The sequence below is a fragment of the Cebus imitator genome, unplaced genomic scaffold (genome assembly GCF_001604975.1).
Source record: "Cebus imitator isolate Cc_AM_T3 unplaced genomic scaffold, Cebus_imitator-1.0 Scaffold208, whole genome shotgun sequence".
In the NCBI taxonomy this organism is placed as follows: domain Eukaryota; kingdom Metazoa; phylum Chordata; class Mammalia; order Primates; family Cebidae; genus Cebus; species Cebus imitator.
Window position 1 is genome coordinate 1,610,129 of NW_016107523.1, and position 21,374 is coordinate 1,631,502.

General features: G+C 35.5%; 1 protein-coding gene across 7 annotated transcripts in view; it reads left to right on the plus strand.

Annotated features, from left to right (window-relative positions):
* Positions 1 to 21,374, plus strand: part of DMD (dystrophin) — a 2,133,401-nt gene that overhangs the window by 610,939 nt on the left and 1,501,088 nt on the right. For all 7 annotated transcript variants that reach the window (XM_017548497.2, XM_037745683.1, XM_037745686.1 and 4 more), the window contains exon 13: positions 697 to 816. In XM_017548497.2, coding sequence (XP_017403986.1) covers positions 697 to 816 — 120 coding nt within the window. The remainder of the gene's footprint in view (positions 1 to 696; positions 817 to 21,374) is intronic.

Below are 21,374 nucleotides of genomic sequence, written 5' to 3' on the forward strand. Positions count from 1 at the left end.
AAAAAAAAAAGATAGCACATAGGTATAGGAGGGTAATCTAGAGACGGTGTTACATGAGCTCTAGGAGGAGATGATGGTGTCAAGAATGAAGGAGTTGCCAATTAGGTTAGCAATCAACATGCCAAGTAAGGTGCTATAACAAATGGTTATTGGATTTAGGAACATGAAAATTAACGATGTCCTTTATAAAAGTGTGATAGTGGGCGAAGTGAATAGTAGGATAAATATGTGGAAATACTAACTGTAGAAAACGTTTTTTTTTTTTTTTTTTTTTCAGTGAAGAGGAACACATAATAGGACAGTAGCAGGATGGGTTTGTGGATCAAGACTTTTGTTTTAGTTTCATGGTAATGGAGAACTTCTGTAGAGAAGAGCCTGAAAATGCCAAAAGTGCTGATAATTTTAGAAGAAAAGTGCTTAAAAAAGTGAAAGGGGGTGGGACGAGAAGTAGAACATCCTACAGTACCTTTCTTAATGCATGTCTTCCCTATATACTTTCCAGTTAAATTGACAGTAGAAATATACAAATTTTGCTAAGTATCATAGCAGAAAATCTGCTTGGAATGGTTCTAGTTTAATAAAAAATAGCATTACCTGAGATGTAGTAGAAATAAATTTCACCATTTGAGAGCCAATGATTTCAATATACATATGAGACTATTATTTTAATTTCCTTTAAAACATTTTATCTTTCAGGTGCTTCAGGAAGATCTAGAACAAGAACAAGTCAGGGTCAATTCTCTCACCCACATGGTGGTGGTAGTTGATGAATCTAGTGGAGATCATGCAACTGCTGCTTTGGAAGAACAACTTAAGGTCAGATTATTTTGTTTAATAAACTAAATATGTCCTTTAAAAGAACTATAACTTGAAAAGTATTTTAAAAATTTAGAATGCTATTTATATATTATGAAATTTAGAATACAATATATTTATTAGAAATAATTCAAATTATTTCCCATTTGTGCAAATTGCCATTTCATTCATTGTACACTATTTCCTCACATGAGTTTCTTGGCCTAGGGGAAATACATAAATGGAGATCCATTTTTAAAATTATACTGAATCACATATATTAGAGAACTAGTCTGGGGCATGCTGTTTAATATTTACATCCTCTTCAAACCTACAGTGTGAAAGATGACAAAGATAAAAAAACACAAGAAAAATTACTTTTAATTAAATAATGAAACATTGAATGGTTTCACTATATATATTCTGGTAGCCTTCAGTTGTAGTCTCTATGAAAGCATAGCAGGGTGTTTAAGTCATGGGATTCTGGTTGAAGTAGACATTGAGCCTTTTAAGCCCTCTTCCTACCTGAATTGTAGCAGTTGTGCTTTTAGAAACACAGCTAGTACCTTTTAATAAAAGACAGTGTGAATATTTTAATATTTTTGTTTTTCCTTCCAAATGCAGAACAATAAAGTTGTATCATAAAAAATTGATAAGGTATACATATACCAAAATATCAGCATTAGGGAAAATATGAAAATTTATTATTTAGAATAACTATACTATGAATATGGATATATATATATTTATAATATTTGTTGCAGAAAAATAAACTTCTATTATAAAAAAGTTTCAATAGAGTTTATACATATATATCAGAATATCAATATTAAGGGAAAACACATTAAATTTTTGTTCAGAGTGATTGCCCGCACACACGCACACACACAAATGTATGTAAGTGTAGATTATATTTGATGCATTCATTCTGACTATCAAAAGCCTGCCTTTCCTTTGTGACAAAAGTAAAAGTGGTATGTCCAAGAATCCAATCAATGTGGGTTTAAATGGCTTTATCAGACCAAAGCAGTTCTAAACATAGTTTCTCCTACCTAACCTATAACACGCTTTCCTAAAGTCTTATCTCTGCTTTCTTCTCTTTTTGTGTGAAGTGTTTTTTTCTTTAATAATTCTAGTGAAATGTCATTTACTCAGGATACTACTTTAGACTGCTAATCTCCAACAATGTTATCTAATTCTCCATCATTAAATGACAAAGGGAAAAACTTTTGAACAAATAGGCTGGGCATGGTCAAAACAGAACATTTAATGTATACTGCTGATCCATGTTAATTGCTTATGTTTCAATAAAATTTAGGGATCTAAAAAGCTTATGACCCTAGATTTTATATATATTATCAAATATATGATCCTATATATTATACACACACACACACACACACACACACACACACATTCATAATCAGCTAAAGTGCTTGTGCTTTAAAGAATTTCATAATTCTGATACAATGGTAACTAATTACAGATGGGTAAAAATTTAATATTCAGTATTTACCAGAAAATTTCAATAAATATTAAATAAGTAAGTCTGGGAAGCAGAGGTTGGAGGGAGGTTACTGGCTAAAAAAATATTTAAACACAGATATTTTTGTAAGACACAGAGTATTTTTGTTCAAAATAACAACTCAAGGCACCCATTTCATCATTGTTCAAATAGCTTTTCAATATAAATCTTCCAAGGTGATGCTTGTAGGATTAAGGCATCTTGAAAAACAGTCCATAGAACTCACAGAGTTGTGTGGTGGGCATAAACCCTTCTGGATTTGTTATCCTACTTGCTTTCATTTTCATGTTATTTTCTGCCTGTATTTTTTTTTTTTTTTTTTTTACTCGACATCTACTAAATATTGCTGCATGTATTGATTATCCCTAATTTGCATAAACTCAATCAGTGTTTGTCCCTTTATGGCTACAGCCTTCCAGCCTTCTCTTTTCCCTTCAATCTCTTTTCTTCTTTATTCTCATTTTGCCTCTATATAGCTCTTTAGTGTTAGATGAATTTTAGATAACTAGACTAGTATCTAAAATCACAGCACTAAAAGGAATCAAGTGGAGATAAAGCCCTTGCTCTAACTTTTCTTTCTTTCCATCCCATCCGTTCCCTCAGTCCCAGAGGAATACACGGTTGAATTCTATACCTTATTTAACCCTTGGCTGGAATTGTCCTGCAGTGCTCTGATTTCATTTGACTTTGAAACAGCTATTATTCTTTCTTAGGTTCTTTGCAAGTGATACAAACTTGTCTTACCTAGCTTAATTTTTAAAAGCAAGAAGAGAAGATGGTAGAGAAGAGGAGTAAGGAGAAATAATAAAGTATTAAAAGATAGATAAGCCTAAAAACATAAATAAATTTAACACAAATGCCCTGGGCATGTGATAATTCTAGGGTAACTTCAGAGACTATGGACTATAATATGTTTCATACTGGACTGAGAGAGATTCTGATAGAAGTAATTAGAAGAATTACAGGAAAGAGAAACAGGTATACAGATCCCCTAAAAGAAAAACAATCATCAGGAATCAGAGAATGATCTTAGCCGGCTTTTTATTAAGGCAGGGTCTGGTCATCCATAACTTACTCCTCAAAAGTTATTAGTATTAAGTGCTCATCCTATATCTTTTCTTCCTTCTCCCTGATGTCTCACATTCCACATGGTCTTTTTTTTTTTTAATTTTATTGCATTTTAGGTTTTGGGGTACATATGAAGAGCATGCAAAATTGTTGCATAGGCACACACGTGGCAGTGTGATTTGCTGCCTTCCTCCCCATCACCCACATCTAGCATTTCTCCCCATGCTATCTCTCTCCAACTCCCCTCACCCCGCTGTCCCTCCCGTATTTCCCCCAACAGACCCCAGTGTGTAGTGCTCCCCTCCCTGTGTCCATGTGTTCTCATTGTTCAACACCCGCCTATGAGTGAGAACATGTGGTGTTTGATTTTCTACTCTTGTGTCAGTTTGCTGAGAATGATGGTTTCCAGGTTCATCCGTGTCCCTACAAAGGACGTGAACTCATCGTTTTTTATGGCTGCATAGTGTTCCATGGTATATATGTGCCACATTTTCCCTGTCCAGTCTATCATTGATGGGCATTTGGGTTGTTTCCAGGTCTTTGCTATTGTAAACAGTGCTGCAATGAACATTCGTGTACACGTGTCCTTATAGTAGAACGATTTATAATCCTTTGGATATATACCCAGTAACAGGATTGCTGGGTCAAATGGAATTTCTATTTCTAGGTCCTTGAGGAATCGCCACACTGTCTTCCACAATGGCTGAACTAATTTACACTCCCACCAACAGTGTAAAAGTGGTCCTATTCCTCCACATCCTCTCCAGCATCTGTTGTCTCCAGATTTTTTAATGATCGCCATTCTAACTGGCGTGAGATGGTATCTCAATGTAGTTTTGATTTGCATTTCTCTGATGACCAGTGATGATGAGTATTTTTTCATTTGCTTGATGGCCTCAAGTACGTCTTCTTTTGTAAAGTATCTGTTCATATCCTTTGCCCACTTTTGAATGGGCTTGTTTGTTTTTTTTCTTGTAAATCTGTTTTAGTTCTTTGTAAATTCTGGATATCAACCCTTTGTCAGATCCATTTCACTTCAATTCTGTTGAAATGCCATCCAGAGGCTCAAAAAGAATAACCAGTTGTCTTTAGTAAAGAGGTGCAGATGGGAGAAACTAGGAAGAGAAGTCCCCATTTAGTCCAATAAGAAAGAGAGATGTGTACTTAACACTCTGAGCTAGAACTCTAACAATACTTTCAAAAGAATATATCTGCATGTATTTATTTCTATCAATACATATCATCATAAATTCTATTATGATGATATGTTAAAATTTCTCTAACTTTAAAACACTTTTAGAGTCTTCTTTGGAAAACGTTTGAAGAAAAGCAAAGACAAGTCAGAATATATGCTTAGGGATTCTGAAAGACGGCATAGCTTATGAAGCCTAATATTCTGAAAAGTGCATTCTTTACTAATTAATTTTATTCCCTCTCTCAATGGTTCAGCTTGTGCCTCAGCAATGTTACCATAGGTTACAGTCTTGTCCTTAACTTTAGAGACTTCCAGGATATCAGTGCCTAGAGAGTCTGTTTCATAGGCAATGATGCCAGTTAACTAATTTTATTGAAAAATCTTTTTTTTATAACTAACATTGGTAATATACAGAGAGTCTTCAGTATTAGAGGTCATTACTATATGTCTTCCTAAGCATTCCACATCCCATTTTAATGTTTTTTCAACAAGCACTTGTTATGTTTTTACTATGTCCCAGGGATTGATTGTGTTGGGTAACAGGTTTAACAGTGAAGAAAAGAGAATTTGTAACTACCCTGGTTGGGGTGGGTAATTTGAGAGCCTACTACCTTCCTTGGAACCCTGGAACAATGGTGGCCATATCTCAGGCTTCCTATTCAAAAAAGAATGCTAATTCTTTTTCAGCATCCATGGTCACTATCATAGGTGAGTAGGCATGGGAACTGCTCCCTTGGGGCATGCAATCCAGTATAGAAAATAGACATTAATAAAATATTTTTTAAATGTGCAAATGTTAAAGAATGGATGCAACTTATTTATAAAGGAAAAAAAAGTAAGCTTTTATGAAGGGAAATTATTCTTACTTAAATTGAGGTTTCAAGGCAATAGATGATTCCAAAGGAAAGTAATGTTTAAGCTAAGATCTAAATAATAGAGTGTCATGGGATCCTTTGGGTGTCACTTTGCCAGCCAGAAACATCTGTGGCAGGCGGCACCGCTGCCTGGGTTTTGCTTGTGTCCACTGGGCTCCTTCCACCCACTCAGCCTGGCAGGCTGTGCTTAGCTTGCACTACCAGCCCAGATCCCATGCCTGCCAAGGGAAAGCCAGGCACAGAGCAGCAAGGGGTATGTGATCAAGCAAGCATGGGACCTGGCCACTGTGCACAGCCAGGCATGCAAGCTGCAGTGGAAGGCAGTTCCAGGTGCCAGTACAGGTGGCAGTTCCATGTGAGGCTGTGGCTGGACCAGACGTACCACAAGCAACTTCTGCTGTAGACATCAATGTCTGGACAAGGGGAATGCAGTAGCACCTGACAGCTCAGAGACACCAGGAACCACAGAGCCCCAAAGAGTATGTCATAGTATGTCACAGCCCTGTCTTGAGAAGCCCCATGTTATGGGCTCCGTAAAGGACCACAGCTTTTCTCTCTTTCTCATTCCCCACAACATGGTGAGTGGGGGGCATGTTTCAGCCCTGTTTGTGTTACAGCTCTTTCTGTCCTGCCATTCAGCAGGTTCCAAGTTTTTGTCCCATGTCCAAGAAGAATGAGGTACACAGACAACTGGAGGGTGGGTGAGCAAGGTGGAGAGGAGCTTCATTGAGTGAGAGAACAGTTCTTAGGAAACCCATGGTGGGTAGCTCCTTTCCATAGGCAGGTGGTCCCAGGGAGTGTCCAGGTCTCAGTGAAGAGGAGACCTGTGTTGGGTTCCTCCTTTATGCAGGCAGACTGTCATGAAGAATCAAGGAAACCCAAAGTGGATAGCTCCTTCCTGTGGCTGGTAGTCCCAATGTCTGTCTGAGTCTGTCTGAGTCTGGAGTTTTATGGGCTCAGAAGGGAGGAATTGCATGCTAATTGGTCCATGGGCATCCATGGGTAGGCCCAAAAAAAGCACCATAAGTTCTCACTTTGAGCTACAAACTCCACCCAGAACTGGCAGCCCAGCCCCCAGGCTTCTGTCCATTTCTGACTTGAAGGAGGGGTTTCTCTGTGGACCTGCCCCTTTCTACCCAGGACCCTGTCTGCCTTCTGCTGCCATCAACATGCCATCCATGGAACCCAGAGAGTTTGTGACAAGGGGTACATGCAGGCCCACGCCGAGCCACCCTTAGTCCTCATTCAGCCTCTGTCCCATGCTCATCAGTGCCCAAAATCCAAAGGGCCTAACGCAGCAGGAGGCTGGTATGTCAGCACTGCCCCAAGCACACATGGTCAGGTTACAACAGCACACAGGCTCAGACACAACTTTGCTCTGCTCAGGAACCCGTGCCTGGAGAGAGGAGAGGCCAGGGAGTGGGAGCAGGCACTTCTGAGCACGCAGGGTGGAGGGGATTCCCAGGCCCCCAAGAGTGCAGGAATGCCTAGGTCTGGAGCTGTGACTGGGTAGCTGCAGCTGTGCCTGGGAGCATGGAGCTCCTACCCTATCAACTCAGAAGGGAGCAGGGCTCCTGCCTGTTCCCAGGTCTCGCTGGCTCCACAAAGTGCACAGCCCTGGCCACAGCTCCCCTACTGCAGCTGGCATCTTTGCCGTGGCCACTCCAGTTAGGCTGCTGCTGCCATCATAAGGGAGAATGGTGAGTAGAGTTTCTAGGATGGATAAATGGTAGATCAAGGGAGCATGGTTTAAAAAAAAAAAAAAAAAAGCCTGCATGAAAAAAAGACTATAAAAAGAACACAAAGAAAACCTATTGTTCTAGGGAGATAACTGTTTCTAATAAACAAAAGCCGAGACACTTGATTAAGCCCATAGCTTACAGAAGATGCTCTAATGAAAATATCTTCCAGAGAAAAAGCAAAGCCATTAAAACCCTAGTTTTAGATATGTTCCTCTGTATAAGTTAAAAGTTGAGAGCCAACTAGATGTATTGGAGGTCTCTATGGTCATAGAACCAAGAGAATTTCTGGCATATAAAAGGTATTTGAATTATTTTGTTGAAAGACTTTAATATTGACGTTACTGCCTAACATTTTGGTGAATTAAAAGTATATGAAACGAATGAGGCAGGGTGCAGTGGCTCACACCTGTAATCCCAGCACTTTGGGAGGCTAAGGAAGGAAGATTGCTTGAGCCCAGAAGTTCAAAGATTAGCCTGGGCCACATAGCAAGACCATCATACCATATTTTGATTTTTCTAATAAAAATAATTATAAAGAACGGTTAAAGACAGGGTGTATTAGGGTTCTCCAGTGGGATAGAACCAACAGGAAGGAAGGGTGAATGGATGGATGGATGGATGGATGGATGGATGGATTAGATAGATAGATGATTGATAGATTAGATAGGTTAGACAGATGATTGATAGATTAGATGCCAGATAGATAGATAGATAGACACATAGATATAGATAGATAGATAGATAGATAGATGATAGATAAAATACACATTTAGGAGTTTATCATGGAAAGTTGGCTCACATGATTCACATGATTACAAGGTGAAGTCCCATGATAAAGTGTTTGCAAGTTGGGAAAAGAAAACCTAGTAGCCTGGTGCAGTTCAAGTCCAAAAGGCTCAAAACCAGAGAAGTTGACAGTGCAGCACTCAGTCTGAGGCCAAAGTTCCTAGAGCCCCTGGGAGATCACTAGTGTAAGTTTCCGAGTCCAAAGACTGAAGAACCTGGAGTCTGATGTCCTGGGGCAGGAGGAGAGGAAATCAACTGCCCTGTAAGACACAGGAAGAGAGTGAATAAACTTACCAAGCAAGCTACTTTATCCTTCTGCTAGCTTGTTCTTGCCTAACTGGCAGCTGATTGGGTGTGGCCCACCCGCATTGAGGGTGGTCTTCCTCTCCCAATTCACTGATCCACATGTCAGTCTCCTTTGACAATACCCTCACAGACAACCCAGAAGAAACAATACTTCCTCGGTGATCTAGGCATCCCTCAATCCAGTCAAGTTGACACATAATATTAACTATCACAACAAGTATTCTATTTTCAAGAAGGAAAACCTGGAAAACACAGTTTTGGATCAGATGATTAAACATAAGACCATGCACAATGGCATGGTTTCTCACTCATCTCATGAAGTTAATAAACATGTTTATTGTATAAAGCAATAATTTTTGCAGATGAGAAAGTTTTCTAAGAAGTAAGCTACATTCACTGAAATTGAGTCATGAAAACCAACTTTATATCAGATGACATTAAGCAATTTGTAGAAATACTTTGTGGTATTAGTAAGACAAATAATTTGTTAGACTTATTAAATTGGCTGGGACAGTGGAATGGAATGAATATGAAGTATTTTGATTCTCCCAAAGGTTTTAGCAAAGCCTCCCCATACTATATTTGTTGGCAAGGTGGGTCTTTCTATCTCTGTGTGAGTTGGTGGATGAGTCTGTATTTTAACATATTCCTTCCTAGTATCTGACCTACTTGCTAGAGCATTGGACTGAAAATGATTATACATCTTTATTCAACCTGTAGTGTGGAAAAATTCTGGGGAAAGAAGCCATTTGAGGATTTAGCTGGGGCTCTGTTTAAAGTGCACCCCTGTAGGAGTGGTTAATGGAGTATTTCTGCTCCCACATTACATTAAAAGGTTTACAGCAATATCCTGTAAAGTTAGAATATAATATACAAATGTTACATCCAATTCTGTTTTAAGTCAGAAAAGTCATGTTTATAGTTTGAAATGTTACTGCTCTTTAAAAAAGTAATTAGTATAAATCAATTGAATTAGTTTGAGATCTGACTTTCCATCTATAATGTAAATATTTATAAATATAAGTGTATAAAAATACATATAATTGTGTCTATATGAATATAGGTATAAATATATAGTTACATTTATATACATCTCTTTATGTACATGAGTATATATGTACATATACATACATATATCTTTGTACACGTGTATTATCTTTATGTATATGAATATACATACATAAACATAAGCCTATATGAGAAAGAGAAAAGTGCACATGCTTATTTTGAAACAAGCTTCATAGTAAGAAGGATGATATAGATTCTTAGTAAATTAATGTAATCACAGATTGTGATATACTGTCTAGATTACAAGAACTAGTAACTATATTCTTTGCTGTTTTGAATACATGACATTTTAGGCCCATGATTAGTACTCTATCTTAGCTGCATTTTCTCAGATGACAGCATCCTGTGAAGAATATTTGTAGAATAGGGGATTATTTACTGAAAAACCTAATCAGAAGGTAGTGGCACATGAGCACTATTGCCATGGTGAAAAAGGAACGTGCTTACTCTGTGATTTTTCAAAATGCCATAATATCAGAAACAGACAAAAACTGGTAACTCTGGATATCTTTGCCCAGATCTTTCCTGAGTCTATATTCTAATTATCTTCTGGATATATCTTTGAAGTCCAAACATTTCAAACTCAGCAAGATGAAACTTAACTCATTGTAACTTGCCTTCCTTTAAACCTGCTTTCTTTACTGCATTTCTTATTTTTTTTACTGTACTACCATGTGCCATGACACCCATACCAGAAACCTGGAGTCATCCCAAATTCATCTCTTTCCTTTTCCTTATGAGCCCTCGGCGTGCAATGTCAAAATATTTCTTAACTGTATCTTGTATTTATTATTTCATCTTTGTTCCCGTCACCATTTCTCAAGGTAAAGGCCATATCATAAGCCCCTGAAGTCCTTGCCTTCATTCTTACCGCTCTTCCATCCATTTTCAATGAACTTGGTGTGAGCTACCAAGAGCCTATCTAATCATTTCTCTTTGCAATCCTGAGTCACGTTCCGTCTTCTACAGATTCTGATAGCATGGCCTACAAGGTATTTGGTTATCTGACTCCTACCTTCTTTATAGACTTGTCTCGTATTATCTGCTTTATGTCCCTCAACCTGCATTTGATTCTTACAGGCTGTTTCTGATACCTTGTATGTTATCGCCTCTTTGCACAAATCACCCGATTTAAACAGACTGCTCTACTTTGTAAGATCTACTTTGATAATTTCATCTATGTATGGAAAACTCATTTCAAGTATTCCTCCATGAAATCGGCCACTTACCTATTAATGACTACTCCCTCTTTCTGGCTTGTCTGTACCCTAATTATGTTATGCCCATTTGGGCACCTATCATATACTTATGCAGTTAATATTAATGTGCTTTACTTTTTTATTAGAATCTAAGTTCCATGAGATCTGTCTTACACATTCTTGCATGCCATTGTCAGATATAAGTAATCAGTAATTCTTGTAAGATAACTGAATGAACCTATGAGCAAATGGTTGGATATAATTCCAAGAAAGAATTTTTATCTTAAAAAGGAGAGCTTTTTGTTGTAAGGCGGTTAAAAGGAGAAACTCTAGAAATAGACAATTCCTGCTCTGTTCCTTATCTACCGTATACCTTTGGGCAAATCACTTAACCATTCCTGGCTTTTGTTTCTCCATCTTTAATATGAAGATTGTATTAGAACCTACATTATAGGATATCTGTAAAGGATAAAAGGGTAGTTGAGAGGCTAAAGCATTTAAAAATGACTGAAATATAGTAAGCAATAATATTAGTTACTGTTATCACCATCACCCCAGAGCATTCTTACAATGGGATAAGGGTTGTGGAGAAGTGGCGAGCTGTTCTTCATTAATAATATTTAGCACACGCCTGAATCTCATGTGCAAGTATGTTTTAAAAGAGATTACATACTGAGTGGGAAGTTAGACTTGATAACCTCCAAAGTCCCTTCCAATATCAAATTGTATAAAGATGGAGTGCAAGAAAATAAAAGAAAATGCTGTCCAGTCTTATCTACAAGAAGCATCATACTCCCTCATTCTGTAGAGAACTTCATATTTAAAAGCATGATTCTCAAAATTGCTTTCACAAGGAAAAACAATCATCTGAAAGTAATGGGAAAAGATAAAGAAGTCAAACACTATATTGTGCTAGTTATTTTGACCAAAAATGATAATTTTCAAAGGTGACAAAGTAAATCTGGATAAGTAGACAATAAGAGTACCAGACATTTAATGGTAATTTCTTTTTGGACGTTGTTATCAATATTGTTAGTGTCATTAAGAGTTTTAACTTGTGAAACGTGAGTATCACACAGGTTACAAAGTGAATGTGCTATATCTCAGTTACAAAGAGAAGGTTAAAACAATGAACAAAGCCAGTTGGAAAGTAAACGGTATACTGTGAAAGATAGTTGTTCAGAAAGACAATAAAGTCTGATTTTCTCTCATAGTCTAAATGTCAGTTATGTAACTGAAAGTGTTTATAGCACATATCTTTGGGATAGTATGAGAAAGAAGCGTCGATAGAATGTTCGACTCTATCAAATTAAGAAATAGAAGTTATTTATGAAGAGAAATATGGTTGAAATATTTTGATGTTTCACTCTAGTTCCTAATTTTATATTTGGTGAGTTAAACATATTTTTAAAAATAAAAGATAACTTTAAATGTGATGGAAATAATCCACAAAGCTAAGCATGAACAATTATTGCTCATGAAGCAATAATTGTAATTATTAACCTGCTTATTATTTTTCAGGGGTTTTATGTAATGCTGCCCCTATATCACAAATGAGAAAGCCAATGCATAATGAAGCTAAGCCCAAGTTCATGTAGCTTGCAGGTGGTAGGGCTGACACTGGTATTCAGATTTGTGTGACACCTCAACCTGGGATTTCTCCTAATATCTCAAATTTATAGTAGGTATTATTATGTGACCTTGAGAAAATTATGTGATTTTTTTCAATTTTGGTTTACTCATCAGCAAAAAGGGAATACAGAAACCTATCTACCAAAGTAATGTATTTGTACCTGTAGATTTAACTCATTTATTCAAATACTATCTATCTATATAAAATGCAATATACTCATATATTCATATATATGAATATATATATACACACATATATACATATATATATATATATATGTGTGTGTATATATATATATATAGCATTTGCATGGATGAGTTAAATTTACCAGTGCAAATATATATCTATGCAATATAAAGATATATATTTATTTATTTTAGTGCCTGTCACACTCAATTGCATTAGTATGTATTTTTCTCTTCTAGAACAACACTGTTCTAGAAGAGAATGGTTTATATATATAGCTATATAGAGAGTTTATATATATAGTTTATATAAGCACTATATATATAAACACCTGTCATACTCAATTGCATTAGTATATAAATTTTTTTTCTTTCCTAGAAAAATACTCTTCAATAAGGAAGTTGCTATACACATTTGGCTATTTTGAGTGCTTGAATTGTGACTAGTATGCTTGAAAAACTGGATTTTTAATGTTATTTACTTACGTATAAAATGGTACATAGTCCCGTTATTAGAAAACTTTTGAGTATGTTTTGAACACCTTTAATATGTGCATTGTTTTTCAATTGCAAATTGTATCACATATTAAAAAATTAAATAATGAAATTTGAACATCCAAAATCAACATACTGTAAGTGTAGAGTTAACACTGGATTTCAGTTTATGATAATACATGATCTGTTGTGACTGATTTAGCCAAGAAGGTATTAGGTAGATTTGAAAGAACACAATCTCTTGATTACACAACCTGTTTTCTATTCTGCCTTTATGATTTATGAGTTGAATAATAAATTGTCTCATGGAAAATTATCAAATGAAACTCAAAGATAATAGTGATAACGATGCCCAACAAACAAAATTACAGGAGAAATATAAGCAAGCATGCTGGAACAATAATATTCTTTATGAATGCCAGTGTTAATACATTTAAATTGTTTTAAAGTTTATTGATACCTAATATTTGTAGATACTTATGGAGTACATGTGATATTTTGTTCCATCCACGGAACATATAGTGATCAAGTCAGGGTATTTAGGGTATCTATCACCTCAAGTATTTATCATTTTTATGTATTGGGAACATTTAAAATCCTGTCTACTAGCTATTATGAAATATACACTGTTGTTATCTATAGTCATCCTACTCTGCTGATAAACATTAGAACTTATTCCTCTATCTAAGTGTATGTCTGAACCTATTAAACAACCTCCCTTCATTCCATCCATACACCCTTCCAAGTCTCTGGTATCTGTCATTCTAAACTATAGCTCTATGAGATCAAATTTTTTAGCTCCCACATATGAGTGGGAACATGTGGTATTTGTCTTTCTGTGCCTGGCTTATTTTATTTAACATAATGACCTCCAGATCCATTTATGTTGTTGCAAATGGCTTTATTTCATTCCTTTTTATGGCCAAATAGCATTCCATTATGTATATATAGCCAGTTATCTATTTATCTGTTGATGGTCTCTGAAAAAAAAAAAACAAACAAAAAACAACTTTATAGTATTCTTTAAATTGAAGTATCAAGCAAAGTACACTAATTATAATTGTAGCTTAAAGACTTATTACAGAAGTATCGTACCATAAAAAGATAGTGTGTTACCAGCAGCCAGGAACCCTCCATCAAGCCCTATGGTATCATAAACTCTTCTGACCTCCTCAAAGGTAACATATATCCTAAGTTATAATGCTGCAAATTAGTCTTGCTATATTTTGAACTTGATATGAATGAAACTTTTATATATGCAGTTTTTTAACTGTTTTTTCCCCCACTGGATACTATATTTGTGAAAATCACTATGTTGTAGATAGCATTACTTCATTGATTTTCATTGCTCGATAGTATTACTTTGTATGAACATATCACATTTTACATAATCTATTGTTCGGAACATTTGGGTTGTTTCCAGTTTTGAAACATTACAAATAAATCATCTATGAACATAAATTTTACATACATTTTTGTGTATATGTGTAAGCTTTTGTATTAAGTATATACCTAAGATTAGAATTTCTTAGCCATTGGGTATATACATATTTAACTTTCAAAATATTAACAAAGGGTTTTCCAAAGTTGAATAAATTCATATTCTCACCAGTAGTAAATGAAAGTACAAAGTGCTTCATATCTTCTTGAATACTTGGTTGTTAAACTTTTTAATTTGAGCCTTTCTGGTAGCTGTATAATGTCATCTCTCATTTTTCATTTATATATACTGATGACCAATGAAGTTGAATACTGTTTCAATTGTTATTGGGCATTTAAATTAACTCTTCTGTGAAATGCCTGATTTGTACTGGAGTTTTCATATATCTTTTAGTGATTTATTTTAGTTTATATATATTCTGGTTAGTAATTGTTGTTTACATTACATTTTTCTTTTTGAATGGGTGCCTTGTCTATTCACTCCTTAATGAAATATTTTTTCATAAACAGAAGTTTAACATATTCCGCTTCAATATTTTTCTGTTATGTTTACTTTTTCCTCAGTTTAAAAATCAAACTCTCTACTTTAAAATTCTGAAGCCGTTGTCCTGGGTTGCTATATAGGAACTTTTTGTTTTACCTTTCATATTGCAATCTACCTATTATTACAGGTATGAGAAAGGGATGAATGTCCATTTTTTCCATATAGATTCAACTGAAACAACCAGTTGAAACTGTAGAATATTGAGGAAAGGATGGTCTTATTGCAAAGCTGTTCATATTATAAATAAAATGCCTATACCTGCATGGATCAGTTAATGGACTCTAGTCAGTTTTATTCCTCCACTTGCCTATTGTCATGCTGATACCATATTGTTTTAATTACTATAGCATTATGATAAATTTTAATATCTGGTAATTATTTTTGAGATGGAGCTTTGCTGTTGTTGCCTAGGTCATAGTGCTGCGGTAAGATCTCAGCTCACTGCAGCATCCACCTCCCTGGTTCAAGTGATTCTCTTGCCTCAGCCTCCGGAATAGCTGGGATTACTGGTGCCCTCCACCACACCTGGCTATTTTTTTGTATTTTGAGTAGAGACAGGGTTTCACTATGTTGGTCAGGCTGATCTCGAACTCCTGACCTCAGGTGATACACAGGTCGTGGCCTCCCAAAGTGTTGGGATTACAGCTGTGAGCCACCACACCCGGCCTGTATCTGGTAATACTGTAAAAGAAAAACTGCACCAGAAGTTAAACAAGCAAGAAAGACTTTATTCAAGACTACTGGAGTATGGATCAAGACTATTGCCATAGGGAAGAGAGATGGAAATCAATTCTACTGAAAAAAAGGCAGGAGAGATTTTAAGCACTGGGGAGAGCTAGTAGAAGACTACTGAAAAGTATTAGGGGTTAGGATGGTGATCAGCCGTCTGTGAGTGTTAACTGGAACTTAATGAAGTTAGTCTCCTACCCTCCAACAGAGACTGGGAGATAATGTGCTATCATTAACAATTATGTTTCAAAGAGATGGCTTCTAGGTCCTTGAGAAAGATAATCCTGAGTTGTAAAAGGTTTACATCTCAAAGAGGCAGAGACTATGTTAATAGTTGTGAGTTTTCCTAAAGTTAAGTGCTCTAAGAAAAGAGAAGTCAGGAGCCTACAGTCAAATAAAAACTTGTCTAGAGTTTAGTTACCTTAAGTTTGTTTTGGTCATTTGGTCAATAAAAGCCATCTTATTTTCTTCCTTTTTAAAGATTATCTTGACTATTTTGGGCCATTTGTACCTCCATATGAATTTTAAGAACAGCTTGTGAACCCCTCCACCTCCCCCCCGCCACGCAAAAAAAATCTGCAATAGTTTTAATTGGATTTGATTTCTTCTGTAGATCAATTTATAAAGAATTAACATTTTTATTATATAAAGTCTTTCAATCCGTGAATATGGAATAGCCTTCTATTTAGTTAGGCCTTTATTTTCGCTCAATAATGTTTTTTAGTTTTTAATGTAAATGCTCTTAAACTTTTTCTGAGATTTATTTCTAGGTTTTTGGTATTTTTGCTGTTGTTATCAATATCTTTTTGAAATTACATTTTCTATTTGTGCTGATATGAAGAAATACAATTGATTTTTTTCTTGGCCTTGTATCCCGTGACCATGCTAAATTTACTTAATAATTTGAATACATTTTCTATAGTATTATTCAGATGTACATATACAAGTTGTTTTGAGTAATGACAGTTTTCTTTCTCCCATTCCAATTATTTTTCTTGTTATTAATTTGCCCTGCTGTATCGTACTGCATATTCTAGTACCATGGGAATATTGGGGATATTTATTTCTCATTTTAACTCTTAGATGCAAGGCCTTTAATAAATTATCATTAAGTACAATTTTTCCTGTAGGTTTGTTGTATGTACCTTCTGTTTTTTTTTTTTTTTTTTTGGTTTTGGCCAAACTTTTTATTTAGTATTCTGTAGTTGTTTAACACACACTTAGATGGTCTCATTGAGGGAGGGGAAAGGGGAGGTTCTTGCAGATCCCCAAGGAAATGTCAGAAAGGCAAAATGGCCAGCATTATCCATTTGCATTTTTGGGTTTACTGGGCGATTATTTCCTTACATAGGCATCTGATTTCAGGTTTTTCATACTGAGATCATGGAGGTTTTAGTTGGAAGACACCCTGAAATCTTATGAGTAGCATACCCCAACCACCCTCTAACAGCTAGTTTGTTTGTATAGGCAGAATGATTCCTCTCTCCATTTTAGATGGCTAGATGTTTTGTGGAAGATCTTAGAATTGCTTGCCTCACATACTGGGTTCTGTTCTTAATACTCTAAGAGGTTTTATTATTACTAGATGCTGAATTTTATCACATATTTTTCCAAAATAATTTGAGATGGCCATAATTGTTTTCTTCTTTATTCTACTTTACGTCAAATCACACTGCTTAGTTTTCTAATGTTAAAAAAGCCTTTCTTCCTGAAATAAACTAAACCTAGATAAGATGTATAATCTTCCTGTGTATTGCTGGATTTTCTTTGATTCATAGTTTTCCATTATGTCCATGAAAGTGATTGGACTGTTATTTTCCTTTCTTGTCATATGCTTGCTAGGTTTAAGTACCTGATTATCCAGGCTTTGGAGCTTGATTCATAACTGGAATGTACAAATTGAAAAGTTTTAAATTAAACATTTTATACATTTAATTACACATAAAATGTCCATTTTTCATTTGAATTTCAAAATTTTATTTTTCCAGATTTTCCATTTTGGGGTCAGTTTGAGTAACTTGTATCTTTCTAGGAATTGGCCTATTGCATCTAAAATAGTAGATGTATTCACATAAAGTTCTATTTGGTCCCTATGGTGTTTAATAGCATTTTATTATCAGTGTTTAAAATTGAGAAAAATGTGACATAAAAGAATTTTAACCTCTCTGGAGAAAGCAGATGATCTGATGATCCTTAGTCTGTTTTTCTACATAGTGACCACAGCAGGAGTCTAGTTGTCCTGCACTCTTTAGCATAGGCTCTTTATTTAGCCACAGTCCCCATTACTACCCATTCTCTTACACCTAGATTATTGTATGCATTTTATTAGGTATGCATGTTAGAATTTGTGATTTCTTGTGGATGAAAAGTTCTGATGTCAAGAGTTGACAGGAGGCATAGCGGGATACCTATTTATACACACTTATTTTCAAGTAAGATACCTATTGAGGCTGGGCACAGTGGCTCACGCCTGCAATTTGAGCACTTTGGGAGGCCAAGGCAGGCAAATCACTTGAGGTCAGGAGTTTCAGATGAGCCTGGCCAACATGATGAAACCCTGTCTCTATTGAAAATACAAAAATTAGCCAGATGTGGTGGCGTGCACCTGAAATCCCAGCTACTTGGGAGGCTGAGGCAGGAGAATTGCTTGAACTTGGGAGGTGGAGGTAGCAGTGAGCCAAGATCGTGCCACTTCACTCTAGCCTGGGAGAAAGAGAAAGATTCTGTCAAAAAAAAAAAAAAAAAAAAAAAAAAAAAGATACCTATTGGAACATGGCCCTGGTGTTTAAAAATATAAAGGTGAAAACTTTTCAACTCTTGTACAAAACATAAGCTTTATCAACGATAGAAGAAATGCCAAAAAAATTATTATTTAGTGTCCTTCTAAAATGTTTCACTGTGTTCTATGTTAAAATTCTATCATACTCCAGATTTATCACATCTGGAATCAAGGCTGATTTTTTTTTTTTTTTTTTTTTATCGACTGAACCCTAAATCCTTACCAACACAAGCATCTCAATAACTCATCACAGTTTTCAGAGCACTTTCACATTTATTGATCTATCTGACCCTAGCAATTACCTGGCTAGGAGGGTAGGTACTATTATCTCCATTTCACTAGTGGGAAAAACTAAAGCACAGCAAGATTGAGTTTGTTCACAGATGTTACAAAGTTGGGCAACAGTAGAAGTGAAGTGAGAATGCAGGAAGTTCAAACTTTATGTAAAGGTTAGCAGATTTAAAGATCCAAAAAGATGATTCTAAGACAAAAATTGGGGAAAAAGCCTACTGTGGATAACTACAGTGGTACTGTTCAGCTTTGTGACATTTGTGCAAGACGTTAACTTCGAAGGTAGGGAGCCCATCTCAAGGAGCTCAGAGTCTGCGAGGCATAAAACAGTAAGAGGAAACCTCAAGCTACCAAGGAATGCCTGGGAATGTGATGAATGCTGGAAAGAATACCGTTATGCTGGAATGTTCTTAGGACTCCTGCTCTTTATTTTCTGGATCCCAGTTGAATAGACTGGTGGGAGCTGGAGAATACAGAGTTTATTAAGCTGCCAAAAAACATTAAATAACATCCTGCAAATAATAACAGCAGTGACAACAACAAAAAGGCTTTTCCAGATTTATTCATTAGCACTTTGTATACTCATACAAATAAATAATCTATGAAACTGACTGAAATAGCATAGAGAAGAACATTCTGCTTCCAGTTAAAATCTCACTACATTTTCAGCACAATCACAAAGGCAGAATTTAATCAACAAATCAGGCAGTCTTATTTACCTTTTAAAAATAAATCCTGGCAAAGTCCGGATGTTCTTAAACTGGAAGTGCAAGTATTTTCTGACGGTTTGTGATTAAACAAATATAGAGTTATGATGTCAAATGTTTTAGATGAAATTATAATATTAAGCTTTAAATCTTTGTCAAGCAGATTAGATAAAATGTTAAACCTAGTCAAACTTCTGGTAAAACAAAATATGAAAAGACTCCAAAGGGATTCAGCATCCATGTATCTCCTTATAGGTTATGTGGCACAAATTGGAAGGCATATCTTTTATAATGAATGCTCTGCTGAGTGAATATCATTATGAATGAGAATGAACTTGTAGTGAAATAGATCTGAAGTCAAATCCTAGACACTCAGTAATGTGCCTTCTGTGACTTTAGACAATTTCTTCATCAATCTGTCAGTTTCCTCATCTGTAACCTGCCCCTTTGGAAGTGAATTTCCAAATTCTTTGAATTTGAATTCTTTGAATTCAGACAGGATATGTTACAGGATCATTTATATAGAAGAATTATACTTTCAAAAAACCTTCAGTGAGTGTTTCCTCTCATCAAAATTGGTTTATCTGTCCTGTAACATATGTTAGACAGTGAAGATATAAGGTACACCATTTTATATTATGTTTGTTCAGTTAAGTTTGTAGAAACATGTAAAATTGAGAATCAAGCCACACCCTTGGCTAAATGCTATCCAGTAAGACTCTGCCACATTTCTAGCCTCATAAAGGATTGTATTTCTTTTTTTTTTCAGTGTTATTTGATGTGATTTCCATTTCACCATCAGTAAGACTAAGTTGCTTATACTTCTTAACTGCATAGTTGTTGATAAAGTAAGAAAGAAAAATCAAGATATAGGTGATTTTCAGAAGGTTCATTACACATCAAATTCATTTAGCAGAGTATATTATAGGGTCTTAACCTGCAATAAAATAAGATGGTTTGTTTTCTGCCTCCCTCTTTCGTAAACCCCAGTTGCTGATGCATTGTGTGGTCCATGGTACATAATTATTCCTACTTTAGTGGATATACGCCTGGGAACACTCTGTCTCTTAATGCCAATACTTATGGGCACAGTTTAGGTTTCATATTCCATCCCTGGCTTCCATAAATTCAAGGGTCACTGTATTTAAGATTTACCTCCCAGGCTTGTCAAATTTTCTTCATTTACCTTTATCCAAATGTTCTTTTAATAGCCATTTTTCACTTTTGCATTGAAATACCAACTCAACCAAACAAAGGAATTCAGATGAGAAATGTCCTTGGCACGTATAACAATATGAGATTTGAATTAAATGAGGGGAAAAAATCCTCCCCTTTGTGGATCTGAGCATGGATGATAATGGAGTTGTGATTTAGTCTATGAAAATATGTTAGACAAAGTGAGCTGACCTTTAGCTTCACTTATTGCTGAGACGAGAGCACAAATAAAAAATAACTTCTCTTATCATTTTGTGAGGCTTTATAATTCATTGGGTTTACATCTATGTGTATAGTGTTTAGCTCTATAAATATATGTATTATTTCTAAAAGCTCAAGGAATTCCTAGACATAAATAGAAACTCGGAGAAGCACTGAGTTGAAGTTACATATTTTTATTTCTCTAGAGAAGAGGTTTCTAATTCTAATACAGTGGTTCTTTAAGAAATATATTAGCTTCCTGTTAGTCACATTTGATCCAATTTCTTACACTTGTTTAACAATTTGTTTACACTTATTCAGGAAAGACAGGAACCAGCATCTTTGAGTGATTCTAGAGATGAGGGGGAATATTCCAATTGCTTTGCTTCATTCTTTGTAATTCAAATTAAGGCCAGTATTGCTAAGCAATAAATAGAAAAATCCATAAATTCAAGCATTTTGTGTACATCTATTTATACTTGTGCATATGGCATTGCAAAAATCTATGGGTAGATGTGTACAGCATACGAGCAAGTAATTTCTCATTCACCGAGATCGGTAAAAAGCACCATGCCTGCATTGCTACAGAAGTGACT